General features: G+C 44.2%; 1 protein-coding gene across 12 annotated transcripts in view; it reads right to left on the bottom strand.

Annotated features, from left to right (window-relative positions):
* DHRS7B (dehydrogenase/reductase 7B) overlaps positions 1-15,085 on the bottom strand; it is a 46,188-nt gene that overhangs the window by 24,068 nt on the left and 7,035 nt on the right. For 2 of the 12 annotated variants that reach the window (XM_007656716.3, XM_029058075.1), the window contains exon 2: positions 1,014-1,192. In XM_007656716.3, coding sequence (XP_007654906.2) covers positions 1,014-1,192 — 179 coding nt within the window. Of the gene's footprint in view, positions 1-1,013; positions 1,193-4,738; positions 4,904-6,735; positions 6,884-7,485; positions 7,601-11,436; positions 11,532-12,692; positions 12,904-15,085 lie in introns of those variants that run through there. The other 10 variants (XM_007656696.3, XM_007656701.3, XM_029058079.2 and 7 more) reach the window with 10 other exon arrangements.

Genomic DNA, 15,085 nt, shown 5'->3' with positions numbered 1-15,085 from the left:
ACGCTGAGAGGTAAAGGAGACGGAGCTTATGGTCTATGAACACTTGAATTAGCAGTTACTCCAAAGGATTTAGCGTTCCATTTTCTAAAAGTATTTTGATACAGTGTGAAATAACAAGTGTCCTCTCCCCGAGGTCCAAATACAGATGCCCCGATGGTAACAAGTTGTGGAAAGCTGAAGGAAAAGAGATATAGAGGATTGCACAACACCTGGCTGCCTTTGATCTTCAGCCTGGGGTCTCCCCTTCCAAAACTGCATAAAAGGAAAAGGTATTTCAAATTTAGAGAAATCCTTCATATTCATTCCAAAAGGCTGCATTTTGGCCACACTCAGTAAAATCACTGAGGACAAAATTATGCCAATTACTTATCCCATCTCCACTTGGCATCGCCTCAGGGTTTTTTTAGGGGGAGGGGGTTGTTTATTATTTTTAATGGTATTTAGTAATAATAGTGGTATTTGTTAAGCACTTACTATGTGCAAAGCACTGTTCTAAGGACTAGGGGGGATGCAAGGCGATCAGGGGCTCACAGTTTTCATCCCCATTTTACAGATGAGGGAACTGAGGCACCGAGAAGTGAAGTGACTTGTCCAAAGTCACACAGCTGGCAAGCGGCGGAGTCGGGATTAGAACCCATGACCTCTGACTCCCAAGCCCTATTTAAGCACTTCCTATGTGCCAGGTTCTATTCTAAGAGCTGGGGTAGACTCAAGCTAATCGGGTTGGACACAATCCATGTCCCACATGAGGCTCACAGTCTTAATCCCCATTTTTCCGATGTGGTAACTCCCTGAGGCACAGAGAAGTGGAGTGACTTGCCTAAGGTCACCCAGCAGATAAGTGGCAGAGCCAGGATGGGGACCCGGGGGCTCTGACTCCCAGGCCCATGCTCTAGCCACCAGGTCATGCTGCTTCCCCGAGTTTCACCAACGGGCGAGGACAACTATAGCATGTGATTCCCCAGGCTGACCGACCACTCTTCCATCAGCCAGCGGTGCCCTCGGGAACCCACCTTTCCCCAGGCCAGAGGTCGCTCCGGTGATCACTACCACCGAATCCTGGATGTAGGCCTTCATGCGTATCCGCTGCAGCAACTTGAAGAGGCCGAAGATTCCCACACAGCCGCAGAGCAGGGGGATGATGGCCGTGGATGTAATAATATCCATGAGCTTCCCCTTTAGATTACTCCTCCTACACGTTCCGGGTGTAATAATAAAAACAACAACAACAACAACAGATCATTGGTGATGCAATAGGGAAAACCAGGGAGGATGGACACTACTGAGTGCTTATCGTGTGCAGAGCACAAGGGCTTACGCGAGTACAACAGAAGAGAGTTGGTAAGACACGTTCCCGGCCCACAAACTCACAGCCTAGAGGGAACTGCCAATCCCTCTCTTCCGATTTTTCAGGCAAGTCACTTCACTTCCCATTTTTATTTTTTAAATGGTAGTTGTTAAGCGCTTACTATGTGCCAGGAACTGTACTAAGTACTGGGGAAGAAACAAGCTATTGAGGTTGGACACAGTCCTCATCCCACATGGGGCTCACAGTCTTAATCCCCATTTTGCAAGTGAGGGAACTGAGGCACAGAGAAATTAAGTGACTTGCCCAAGGTCACACAGCAGGCGACCGGTGGAGCCGGGATTAGAACGCAGGTCCTTCTGACTCCCAGGCCTGGGCTCTAGCCACCAGACCTCGCTGCTTCTCAACACTGTGTTCGGGATCCCAGGCCTTCCAGACTTCAGCTACAATCTAATTCTCAACCGTGTATTCTTTTCCAGCATTTAATGTCACGCTCTGCACACAGTAAGCACTTAATTCTGCTCTGAATCCCGCTAAATATTTCTTCCACCTATTTTTTCCTCTCACATCCTCTGATATGTAAAATCACAGCTCTATCAGACCATCCTCAGTTCACTTCTAATTTCCCCACCTGTTATTCTCCAATAGCAACATCGGCGCTTTCAGGCCACACAAATATTTAAGTAATAATGTAATAATAATGTCGGTATTTGTTAAGCGCTTACTATGTGCCGAGCACTGTTCTAAGCGCTGGGGTAGACACAGGGGAATCAGGTTGTCCCACGTGGGGCTCACAGTCTTCATCCCCATTTTACAGATGAGGTAACTGAGGCACCGAGAAGTGAAGTGACTTGCCCACAGTCACACAGCTGGCAAGTGGCCGAGCCGGGATTCGAATTCATTAAGTATTCATGAGCCCCTTATAACACTTACACACCTGCTAATATATGCTATTATTTCCTATAATCCATAATTTACTTTAGTATTCGTCTTCCCGGCTATAATGTAAACTCCTCGAGGGCAGGGTTCATGTACCTATTCTACTCTTCCAAAGGGCTTAGGATAGAGTACTGCATACAGGAGGGGCTCAGAGAAATTTGCACTGTGTATTCAATTTCCAGCAACCTTCCTTCCCTCATTTATTTAAAATATTGGCTTCTATTCCCACTGATTTTGTTTCCGTTGAAAATGCCACAGAGTCCATTAATCTCTGTCAGCCAGCCCACACTGATTTAATGTGACTGCTTTTCAGGAATGGATTTGAAGCCCTGAACTGCAACACTCCACTGCCTACTAAATTGAAACTTACTAAGCTAACATCATCAGTCATTCAACAGTGTGAAAAGGATCCAGAAGAAATCGATCGACTGTATTTATTGAGTGCTTACTTTGTGCAGAGCCATGTACTAAGCGCTTGAGAGAGTACAATTCGACAGAATTAGCAGACACATTCCCTGCCCGTAACGAGCTTAAAATTCAGTCTGTTAGCTAGGCAACTGATTTTCTATAATGGACAGATAATGGTGGATCCCAATTAGAGTTCTCCGTTAGAAACCTGAATTTTTGGAATCGACGATTTCCAATATCAGTTCTGATCCCAATGTCTTGGTAACTGTAGAGGTCCCCAATACGGAAATGAAATCACTTAGACAAATCATGTCTATTCTGTCCCCTTCCCAATGGGGTCTCCATTTTGCTTAACAGTTGAGACTGGAACATTTAGCCAAAACATCTAAAGGACAGAACCAGTAGCACTAGAAAAATGGGCCCTGGGGAAGTTTGAGTACAGAGAAAGGAACACTAATATCACTATAGATATAAATATTAATTTTGCATTATGTCAGTGGGCTTCTGTGGAACCTAAATAACTGCATTAAAGTAGGCCCATAATAACAACTGTGGTAAGTGTTAAGCGCTTACTATGTGCCAAGCATTGCCCTAAGCACTGGGGTGGATACAAGCAAATCTAGTTGGACAATTTACACAGACAGTACACTCTATACTTAAGCAATTTTCTTCTTATTTGATGAGTTCGACATGGGAATGAGGGATTGGGTTTGATCTGTACCTACGCCCTTTACCCAATCCCCCATAGTCAAAAACACATCCAGCGAGACAGATGGTTTGAGGATGGGGGTATTCTGTGCTCATTTGAAAACATATCTTGCCTCTCATAAGCTGTCTCTGCTGAGACCTTCCAGCGATATTATCTTTGGCTCATCACCATCTCGCCTGGTGCTTGCCCAAACCATTCCTACTTTGTTTCCTGACCCAAAAGATAATTTATTTCTGACAGTGTGGTAAAGCTAAGGTCACTACCAACAGAGAGCCGCCTTCGCCTCCTGTGGTCAGAGACACTTTAATTCCAGAATCTTCATTCTCTAAGGGGAATTTCGCATCTGGTAAAAAGTAAACTAAGCTTTCTTCTGATGTCAGACGAAGTTGACAGGGATGGCAAAAAGAATCAACTCTTGGCTTGCCAACTAAGCTAGGTGAATGTTTGTTTTATTGACCAGCATCCAGTGATTTTTACAATGTCTTTCTAAAAATAGCTAGGTATTTGATGACAATTAAAATTAGCAGCATGCATGGACAGCTGACCACATCAAGTCTATCAACAGCCTTCTCATTCACTAGACACAAACCCCACCCACCAGCAGCTAGGCAGACACAATTTGTCTTCAATGTGAATACTCCCATGACTAAACTCGGAGGAATTAACGGAGTTGAATCCCAAAGTCAGCTCTTCCCCAAGGCAACTTTGCTGCCCTTCCTCGATGAAGCATGGGGGCAGGAAGAAAGAACATTCTAAAAGATGGCAACATTGATTAGATGTCATAGCCCAGAAGGATGGCCTCAGAACAGCCTGGTCTCCCATGGGTCTTCTGGGCAGAAATCAACATGGACTAATTAGGGTCTCCAACAAGACTCCTGGGGACTCCAGAAATCCATTTCAATCTAATCCCACAGCCGAAGCTCTAGGCCAGTGCCTGGCCAACCTGAGAAATGTATGTTAACTCTTAAGAGGAAGATTCATTCACCTTGTTACATTTTTTTTTTTTTGATGTCAGTCATCTACGTCCAATTGAGGTAGAAAGTGTCAAAGAACACCAAAAAAAACCCCAAAACACTCCAAATGGCACATTATTTTGGCAGAGAAGATGAAGTAAAGACTTAGTAGGGACAGGAACACATTAAACACAAGCTAGGAAGCGGAGATGGAGAGACAGAAAACTCTAGGTGACAACGCCACCGAGTGGAGTTAATATCCAGGACCTAAAATGGGGCTTTCTGTATGAGCAGATTTTTGTAAATCAATAAAGTGAGGACGGCTTCCAGTGAACTGCTTTCTTATGTGTGTTTCCCGAGAATCCAATTAGGGAAAAGAAATTGTACTCCACAAAACAGATGAAAGAAAGAAAAACTACAAACCCTCTTATAAACTTCCGCACCCAAGGAGGAACTTTCCGGGATTCCATGACCACCTGAGACAATACCTCAGTCCAATCTGGGTCTCCTGGAACCGGAGGACATTTTGCCTCAAGTAAACAGGATGCCAGGTTACTGTACTCCATTCGCCGACCTATAATCTATATTTCTACGGGGAGAGCAGAGGTCTTGCATTCAATCGAGTGTGTCGATGAAGACCGAGAATGCACGATGAATGAAAACTCAGGTTATGACTTGACCCAGCTTCCCAGGGACAAACGGTTGGAGAACGCATCCATTTAGAGACGTATCAAAACTATCTTGCTTTGGAAGAACTAGTTTCAACCTCAGTTCAACTCTCATGGCCAGCTGATAGTAACAATTCCAAGGAGTGTTTCTGGGACTCAAACACCCCTTCTTTTGCCATTCACCTCCTGGTTTAAATAGTCCTCCTACTTTCTTTCCCCTCCAGGCAAATATAAGGTCGCAACATTCACTGAAGCTCCAAATAGGGATTGAAATGCTATCTGACCGCCCCGATTCAAAGAACAATCCCATTTGCCAAAGTAAATCGTTGGAATTACCAGTCGGACAGAAACTTTGAATAAATCACCCTCATTTTCCCGCCATGGCCTTGAGTGAGAGGGAAGAATCCGAAAGTGGGAGGAATTTATAATGCATTATCCATTACAAGATTATATTTTCCAACTAGCGCCTGGCTAGATATTATTTCCAAAACCTCATCTTTCCACAGTCTATCCTAAAGTGCAAGAGATAGGTTCTATTATGTTATTGATACCTGTCTGCTTGTTTTGTTTTGTTGTCTGTCTCCCCCTTCTAGACTGTGAGCCCAATGTCGGGTAGGGACTGTCTCTATCTGTTGCCGAATTGTCCTTTCCAAGCGCGTAGTACAGTGTTCTGCACACAGTAAGCGCTCAATAAATACGACTGAATTAATGAATACCTAGAGTATACAGCTACGCATACATATGGAGACAATTCAGTTGCATCATTTTGTTTAGGGATCGGAAGGGAAAATAATTTTGAGTCTATTATTGGACTTGGAACATTTTCAATTAGTTGGATGTCCAGATAGGGAAGCACGGGTTGCTATAGTCAGCATCTCTGCTTACATTCTATCCATTACCAATTATCTTGAAGATTTTTAAAAACAGACTCGACAAAAGTCTGGTTAAAGGAGGTTTGTTTCCCTCCTGATGGGCACTTCTGGACAAGTGACCATTTAGCCCCAGCCAGCTAGGCCAGGGACTACCATTAGTCTGAAAGGCTAGGATTGCACTCTGGCAGTCTACGAGGCAAATCCAGAACTCCACAAGTCCTTTTCCAGAGCCAGATTGTGAAAAGGGTTTCCTGGGCCTCAAATTAGAAATATGAGGTCAGTGATTGACCTCAGGGCATAGCCATCACCCCATCTGTGCAATCCTCTCCTCACGCCCCAGCAAAAACTTCATATTTCATTTTTAGGCATAGATTACTTTCCTGTAGCTCTTTCTCTTCCCCAGCAATTTTTCTGACAACACTTCAAATACTTTAAATGAAAATAAATGACTGAAGTCTGTTCAAATACTACCCGCCCTCCAAAGCTCATTAACACTCAGTATAAATTGAGGGCGTTTCCACTATCTAAGAAAGGATATGTTAAAAAATAATTTAAAGTCAGAAATCGGTTCAGATTTACAAAGTCTCTGCAACATTGCACACAGCAGAATCAGGTTAGAGGGTAGGGAAAGTTTCCAGTTTAGAAGACCGAACGCCAAAATCATGAGACAAGGAGTGGCTTAAAATCACATAAAACAGTAAGAATCTCTCCCCTACAAACTCACGCTCACCTCGTCTCCTACAAGTGGACACATTTTCAGAAAGTAAAGTTTAAATGACAGGAGAGTCCTCTTTTTTTTTCCTCAAGTGTCTGGTATGAAGGTACCTGATCTAGCCTCAATTAGCCCTGTCTTTGGCCTGAAGAAAGTACAATATCCTACCTTTGAAAACGGTTCCTTTGCCAGTAGTCGGTCCCAAGCCCAGTGTCTCTCCAGGTCTTTTGACATTAGGGCAGACAGATTTAAATTGAGAAATGGAGCGGGGCCAACGGATACTCGCAAGCCAGCAGGCTGACTGGAATCACTGAGAACAGTCGCCCAGAAAAGCAACCTGCGAGATCCCTTCTGGTGCCCTTTAGCAGGCAGAGGGCAGACCCCTCTGCCAGCCAAATGGAAAAGATCCAGGAAGGCAGCAGAAAAACAAAATTAAGGGAAAGCAAATGGACATTTTAAGCTGAGCGTCTAACACCAAACTGTCAGCAACGACTTTCGAAACGAACTATGTACTGCAAAAAGTAAGAAGCCCGGACTTCCACAGCAACAGTCAATTAGAGCCGAGGGAGGCCTTGCAAATTCACCGCTGTGTTGGATGCTTCACTTAGATCAGTTTCTGGAAAGCAGGGATCGTGTATACCTCTGAGTTGTCCAAAAGGGATAGCTCGTTTTGGGCAGCTAAGGGATTACCAGCTAAATATTCATCCACCTATTTTTTTTCACAGTGCCTCTCACCCCTTGACAAGTGCACTTCTTTAAGAGCTAAGGGCAGCAAGAATTCTTTTTCCTTCAAATCCAAACTGCTTAGAGTCTAAGCCAACGGATTGCGTGTGAGGCAGCCTTCCATTTTTCACAGGTACTTTTGTTACCCTTTAGCTAATGCCCACCCTTGAAAAAACATTAAGAGACCAGCCTTACCGGCACAAATCTGTAAACTCCCGGTTAGCTCTCGGTCTATTCAGTATCCACCGAAGGAGTGGCACATCACGGGGCAAAGGTGGATTCAGGGAAATAGAAATAGTTATGTTGCCAAGGTCGGAAATACGAATACGAAAACTTCGGACCCCTCATTTGTACAGGGGAAAAAAAAGGTGGAGCAGGAGATAAGCAGCATGACGTAAAGGAGCAGCATGGCAAAGTGGATAGAGCACGGGCCTGGGAGTCCGAAGGTCATGCGTCTAATTCCGGTTCTGTCACTTCTCCGCTGTGTGACCTTGGACAAGTCACTTCACTTCTCTGGGCCTCATTTACCTCATCTGTAAATGGGGATCGAGACTGTGAGCCCCACATGGGACAGGGACTGTGACCAATCCGATTTGCTTTTATCCACCCCAGCGCTTAAACAGTACCTGGCTCAAAGTAAGCCCTTAACAAATACCATCATTATCATTATTATTATTATTATCTAAGTGTTCTGACTTGGGTTGCTGCCTTTCTTGACAGCTTTTCTGATGACCACCCTCCCTATGTTTGTTCGCCTTCATCCTCGCTGATTTTACCTCAGGAAAGGGCCTTTAAAATTCCTGTCACAAATCACAACGTTTTCTACTTTTATCATTTTTGAGTTTTTCAGATCGATGGAATTAGAATGCAGAAAAAACTGTTTAGCTTTTAAGAATGGACACGTTAAATGAGTTAGAAATCATAGTATGGGAAACGTGCTTCAGAGTCAACACTGGAACCAAGAAAGACCACAGGCCTTGGACAATTGACTACTTTAGGGTTAATTGTTAAACTTGATTTCAGGACTCAACAACTGGGGGGGGGCGGTGTTGTTGTTGGAGGGGGAGGTTTCCTGTGTATTTAAAAAACTGTTGCATTAAAATATCAAGTATTACATATTACTGTTGCAACTTCAAAATAGCATAGCAAGTTTTAAATGAGGAAATAGATGTGTCTAAAAGGAACTATAACTCCAGTATAACAGATCACTGCAGATATCAGAATTCTGAAGCTTAACGGTTTAGCCTCTGATGTTTTTTCTTTTAAAATGGTATTTGTTAAACCCTTACTATGTGCCAGGCACTGTACTAAGCGTTGGGGTAGATACAAGGTAATCATGTTGGACACCGCCATGTCCCATATAGGACTCACAATCTTAATCCCCATTTTACAGATGAAGTAACTGAGGCACAGAGAAGTTAAGTGACTTGCCTAAGGTCATATAGCAGACAAGTGGCAGAGCCGGGATCGCAACGTAGGTCCCCCGGCTCCCAGACCCGTGCTCTCTCCTCTTGGTCACGCTCCTTCTCTGATTTCACAAGCATAAAATACAATAACTATAAATTAATTTATCAAGGTAAAAATGCACATGCAGCTACAAAATCATTGTAATATATCTAATTTACGTTAATTGAAGTGGAATCTGGTAGAGTATTTTTTAAGCTTCATTACGGTGAACTTATGTGAAATGAAAATGCAATCACGCACTTTATATCAAACTTGCAATGCATTTAGCAACAGACACGGCCCTGAAAATTACAATTTTAGATTTTAGTAGGCCCCAGGATTTGATATTAACCGGAACACTTATTAAGGGAATTCGACTGGGGATTCGGACGCCTAGCAAACGGATTCCTTGTTACATCCATTCGATGAGTTACTAGATTGATCTCGGAAACAACTGAAGCCCTTGTAAACAGTCCTCTCAAACCAATTTTAATTGCAATTTTAAATGAATTTAATACAAGTAGTCTTCAAGACTTGGAACATGATGACAGGGCCTGGTGGAAAATGTATGGGATTAGGGGTCAGGAGACCCAAGCTCGGGTCCCAAGCTCTGCCACTGTCATATTGTGTGATCTTGGGCAAGTCACTTAACTTCTCTGGGCCCCAGTTGCCTCATTTGTAAAATGGGATAAGATAGATTGTACGGGGCAGGGTCAATGTCCAATCTCATAACCCCGTATCTAACTTGAATCTTAGCACATAGTAAGCATTTAATAAATGCTGCTGCTGCTGATAATAATAATTATAGGTTCCTGAAAGCTGCATCTCAAATCAAAACATAAAAATGAGATTTTGTCATAAGAAAAATGTTATAAATATAGGGTTGGTTCCTGAACCAAGGACAGGTATCCTATTTTTTTTTACCAAAATTACTCAGAGTTGTGTACTCAGTGAATTAGGGATGAGCAATAGAGCTGTACTCATGTATTTACAGCGATTCGGAGAGAATCCTTGATAGGGTTGACAACCTTCACTTGGTCCAAAATAAAATGGACCCGTCGACGATCCCTGAGGACATTCTCTAGCAATCGATCAATGGTATTTATCGAGCAGTTACCATGTTTAGAATAATAATAATGATGGTATTTGTTAATTATTATTACCTAAAGTGTTCTGACTTGGGTTGCTGCCTTTCTTGACAGCTTTTCTGATGACCACCCTCCCCATGTTTGTTCGCCTTTATCCTCACTGCTTTTACCTCGGGAAAGGACCTTTAATGTGTCACAAATCACAACGTTCTCTACTTTTACCATTTTTGAGTTTTTCAGGTCGATGGAATTAGAATAAAGAAAAAACGGTTCAGCTTTTAAGAATGGACACGTTAAATGAGTTAGAAATCATAGTATGGGAAATGTGCTTCAGAGTAAACACTGGAATCAAGAAAGCCCACAGGCCTTGGACAATTGACTAATTTAGGGTGAATTGTTAAACTTGATTTCAGGACTCAACAACTGTGGAGGGTTTTTGTTGTTGTTGGAGAGGGAGGTTTCCTGTGTATTTAGAAAATTGTTGCATTAAAATTCCAAGTATTACATTGATCCTTAGAGAAGGTTTAAATCCATCATACCAACCAGGGCAGTGCATGTATCCCCCTTTCAAGTGCCCTCTTAGTGCACCAAGGCAGTCCCTCCTTTTTGGACAATATTACCACCAGGCAGAAACTCGTCCTGCTTTAGTACATTGCCTAGGATATCTCTGATGATCAAGAACTGTTAAAATAAAAGGTACAGGTGACAGGTCCTTCCTCTTGGGAAAAAAAACTTGACCGTTATGCCAAACTATCTCAGAATACCAGTATCAAGAAGCCTGAGCTTCAGGAACAGATTCACTCAGTATTTCATATATCTCCAACAATTCCTGGCGCTTTCTTTGGCAAACGACACTAGGAAGACATCAGGGAAACGGTTTGGACAAATCGAAGAGTATGGCGATCCAAACCACCTAATTGACAAGTCACCAGGCCAGTAAGAAAACGGGTGAGTGGCAAAATGATCAAAATGACCCTCATCTAATAATGTCGATGTTTATGATCTTCTACTGTTCACCTTAGGCAAATAGAGCAGATTTTTCATCTCCACGTATTCTCAACAGCAATTCTGTACTCTTGTTTCTCCAGGGCTAAATTAATACCCCCATGGGCCAAGGCCAATTAGCCCAGGGATGTCATTCATCTCCCTGCTGGTGAGGAACTTTGCCCATTCCCACGCAGGCTCCCCTGGGCCTCATTTCCAGCCTAGGTGGGACTGATGAGCTCTGAAAGAGAAGTGTTGGGTGGGATGGGGGAGAAGAGGAGGAGGAGGAGAGAGACAGAGACAGAGAGTGTGTGTGTCCCTGCACAAGCTTATCCTCCAATCCTTTTCGCTACTAACATGAATATTTGCTAATTCCCCAGATATTAACACTGACTAATTAATCAATGCTAATGGCTGAGGCCATAAGCAAGTGCTAATTTATGGGACTACTATGCCCAGTGGCTGCCTGGACCAAAACTTTTTGGGGGGCCGCTCCACCCAGGTCAGCTTCCTTGCAGCCAAAGGTTACTGGAGCAGGGGGAGAGAGGACAGATTGGGGCTGGGGGTGATCCTCTCGCCCCGCTTCTCTCCTTGCAGGTCTGGGGGCTCTCTCCCCTTCTCAACTTACCAAAACAGAGTTCTGGATCTTTGGAATCCGTTGGCTGGGCCTGCTGCCGCTCCCAAATGCCGTCTCGAGCTGAGCTGCAGGGAGAGGAGGGAGTTCTACCGTGGAAGAGGGAGGGATGGTGGGGGAAAGCATATTCCCTCCGGCACGGTTGAAGGCAACATTTTTTGGTGGGTGGGTGGAGGGGGAGGTTACATGTGGGGCCTCACTGTAGGGTCTGGGCACCCCCGCTTTAGTCTGCAATCCTTGGGCTTCAGGCCCAAGAGCTCTTAACAGTGACATTGAAGGTATTGGGTAAGTGCTTACTAAGTGTCAAGCACCGTTCTAAGCTCTGGGGTAGATACAAGATTATCAGGTTGGATGCGGCTTCTGCATCGATTCAGCCCTTCGTTTCCCTACGAAACACTCATACGAGGAAATCTCCTGAACTCTAGCACAGTCTTGGAAAGAAAAAATTCTGCTTTTAGAGTTTTTTTAATGGTATTTGTTAAGTGCTTATTTATATTAATATGGTATTTATTAAGCACTTACTTTGTGCCAGGCACTGTACTTCATGCCAGGCACTGTTTAAGTGCTGGGGTAGGTATAAAATAATCAGGCTGGTCAGATTCCCTGTTCTCCAAGGGATCACCGGTCTTAATCCCCATTTTACAGATGAGGTAACAGAGGGGTGGAGAAATTAAGTGACTTGCCCAAGGTGACACAGCAGACAAGTGGCAGAGCCGGAATTGGAACCCGAGTGCTTCTGACCCCCCAGGCCAACGTTCTAGCCACTAGTCCACACTTGCTTCCACATTTAGCACAAAGCTAGCTATTTAATATTAGCAAACCCAGAGTAAGGAATGCTCCTATGCAGGACACGGGGAAAGACACGATAACCTGATAGGGCTTTTCCATTTACAACTTCTATATTTGCATTTAAAAATAACCCATCATGAGTGCTATCACTTTCTTTTACAAGGCGTCCTGGAAATTCATACCGTTACAGGAATGTGTTTCTTCGACTGGTCTGCCTAAAACATTTCTGCTTCTCCCCGTACGGTATCTGTCTTCTCCCCATCCTCACAATTCTTCCCCATTTAAACCATCCTCAAACCGTTTGATAAATCCTATCTGCATTAATGAAGAGACCGGATTTTCTCTGGTCCAAAGTCGGATGGGGGAGAGGCTTCCAAGAGTCAAGGCGGGTGGTCTGGCGTGTGTAGAGGGAGCGGAGAGGGGAAAAAAGCAGGTAAGGGAGACAGGGGCAATCCACACACCATCCACACCCACTCCATGAAGAGCAAGTGTTTCTTCGTGGAGGGGACTCAGCATGAAGTGAAAGAGTTGTCCTTTCTAAATGACGCAGCCGCCGGCGAGCTCGCGCCCCAGAAACACCTCGGGACCGGCTCCCCTCGGCCTCCGGGCCAAGGCAGGAAAGGCCGAAGCCAACCCCCGTGACTTGCTTGTCGACCCAGAAGAGTCCTGGGTAGGGAACAAGATTTCCCTAGCAGCCTCTGGCCGTTTGAGATGCTTCTGCGTGTTTGGGGTTACAGTTGGCAGGAGGCAGAGAGGTGACCTTTCCTCACAATTCCATTGGGTGCAGCAACTGTCTCCAAATTAACTGCCAAAACAGTGAACTTCCCCGTTCCAGAGACCAGAGCAAGAAGTAAGATGAGCTGGTGGCCATAGCTGTTGCCCTTTAGGCAAGGACAACAGGGTCCAGGTCAAATTGGCCAGCATGACATCCCAATCGGGTTCCCCACACGTTTCCTCAAGCTCCTCCCCCGCTTTCTTTTTCCAGTGGAATTTAAGTACTTATTTTGTGCCAGAAACTCTGCTAAGTGCTGGGATAGATGCGACCTAATAATAATAATGTAGGTATTTGTTAAGCGCTATGTGCCAAGCACTCTTCTAAGCGCTGGGATGAACATAAGGTAATCAATCAGGCTGGACATAGTCCATGTTCCACATGGGGCTCACAGTCTTAATCCCCATTTTACAGATGAAGTAATTGAGGCACAGAGAAGTGAAGTGACTTGCCCAAGGTCACAGAGCAGACAAGGTGGATCAAGGATTAGAACCCAGGTCCTTCCGACTCCCAGGGGCTGGGCTCTGTCCATGAGTCCATCTGGAACGGCAGAGAAGCAGCCCGGCCTAGTGGATATGGCCTCACTAAATACGATCGATTGACTAACTTAACGGTGGAGGAGCTTCAGAGTACCAGGCTTCCGCTTCTTACAGACCGGAGGAAAAGGACAGCAGACTGCCTGCCTTTTTAACCCAATGGACACTAACCCCCTACAGAAAAGCTGATGCTGTGGTGGTTAAATCAACGACCTGTTCCTGAATCCCCAAGGCAATCTTGATTAACCTTTTTGAGTCAGTATCCTCCGTACTGATCTTTTGAGGCTGTCAAAGCAGGCGGTCACCCAGGGCTGCCAATATTAAGGGGTGACCGTGAGGGAGAAATTGACCACTGCAGGATCTTTGGGAGTAAGAGGTCCAGGTTTGATCTGGGAGGGGAGTAGGGGATCGTTTAAGGAGTAGAATACTCCACTGACAGATAGTTCTGATCCTTCAATTCCCTCTTTCCCACTGGAAGGGGCGGGCGCCAGACTAAATCCAGAAGTAGGCCACAAGCTTGAGTGATTTATCTGGGGCCATCAGCTGTCCAGCACTAGCCCAGAGAAATATATATAATAATGTTGGTACTTGTTAAGCGCTTACTATGTGCAGAGCACTGTTCTAAGCGCTGGGGTAGATACAGGGTAATCAGGTTGCCCCACGTGAGGCTCACAGTCTTCATCCCCATTTTATAGATGAGGGAACTGAGGCCCAGAGAAGTTGTGACTTGCCCACAGTCACACAGCTGACACGTGGCAGAGCCGGGATTCGAACCCATGACCTCTGACTCCCAAGCCCATGCTCATTCCACTGAGCCAGGCTTATATATATATATATAAGTATATGTATACATACGTGTGTATATATAAATATATACATATATAAGATATATATCTACCCTCTTTGCAGAGCTCCTAGCCATTTCCAACTCACAATGAATTTGAATTTTTAAAAGACTTAATCGCTTATTTTCCGAGGTTTTCGCAAACATCCTAAAATGTGTTTTATCCATATGTGGTGATGGAAGAAGGGGTTGGAAGTTCTGCGCTCTTTAGCGTACCGATTGCCACCCAGGGCGATATTTTCCTCGGAGCTTTAAATGAAATTGGCTCTAAATTTGCTTGTAAGATAAACACATTCCCCAAATTCCCTTTTCAATTCTAAACATATGTGGAACAGGAGGTCGTCAGCTCTACACTAACTGTTTTTAGCAAAAATTATTGCTTAACACGATCTTACAGTTTCCTTGATTGGCATAAGCAGGAATGCTTCGATTCAGAACTGGGATATAAAGTCATATTAATGTAGAATTTTGAAACAACTGGAGTTTTGAAATCCATTGCCCAGTATGACAAAAAAAAATTATGCAAGTAAGGAAAAGTTTTAGCATCCTACTTTGTGAGAGTCAATGTTTAAATATAGCTGAAGCTATCACAGTTAGGTTTCCTCTACAGTGTCTTACTTTCAAGATATTGTTTAACAACAACCAAGCTTTAAACTCAACTGGTTTACTCACAGTATTCGGATTTTTTTGTTTGTTCATTTT

The sequence above is a fragment of the Ornithorhynchus anatinus genome, chromosome 2 (genome assembly GCF_004115215.2).
Source record: "Ornithorhynchus anatinus isolate Pmale09 chromosome 2, mOrnAna1.pri.v4, whole genome shotgun sequence".
In the NCBI taxonomy this organism is placed as follows: Eukaryota; Metazoa; Chordata; class Mammalia; order Monotremata; family Ornithorhynchidae; genus Ornithorhynchus; species Ornithorhynchus anatinus.
Note: the sequence above shows the minus strand (reverse complement) of the source record. Positions and strands in the feature narration are given on the sequence as shown.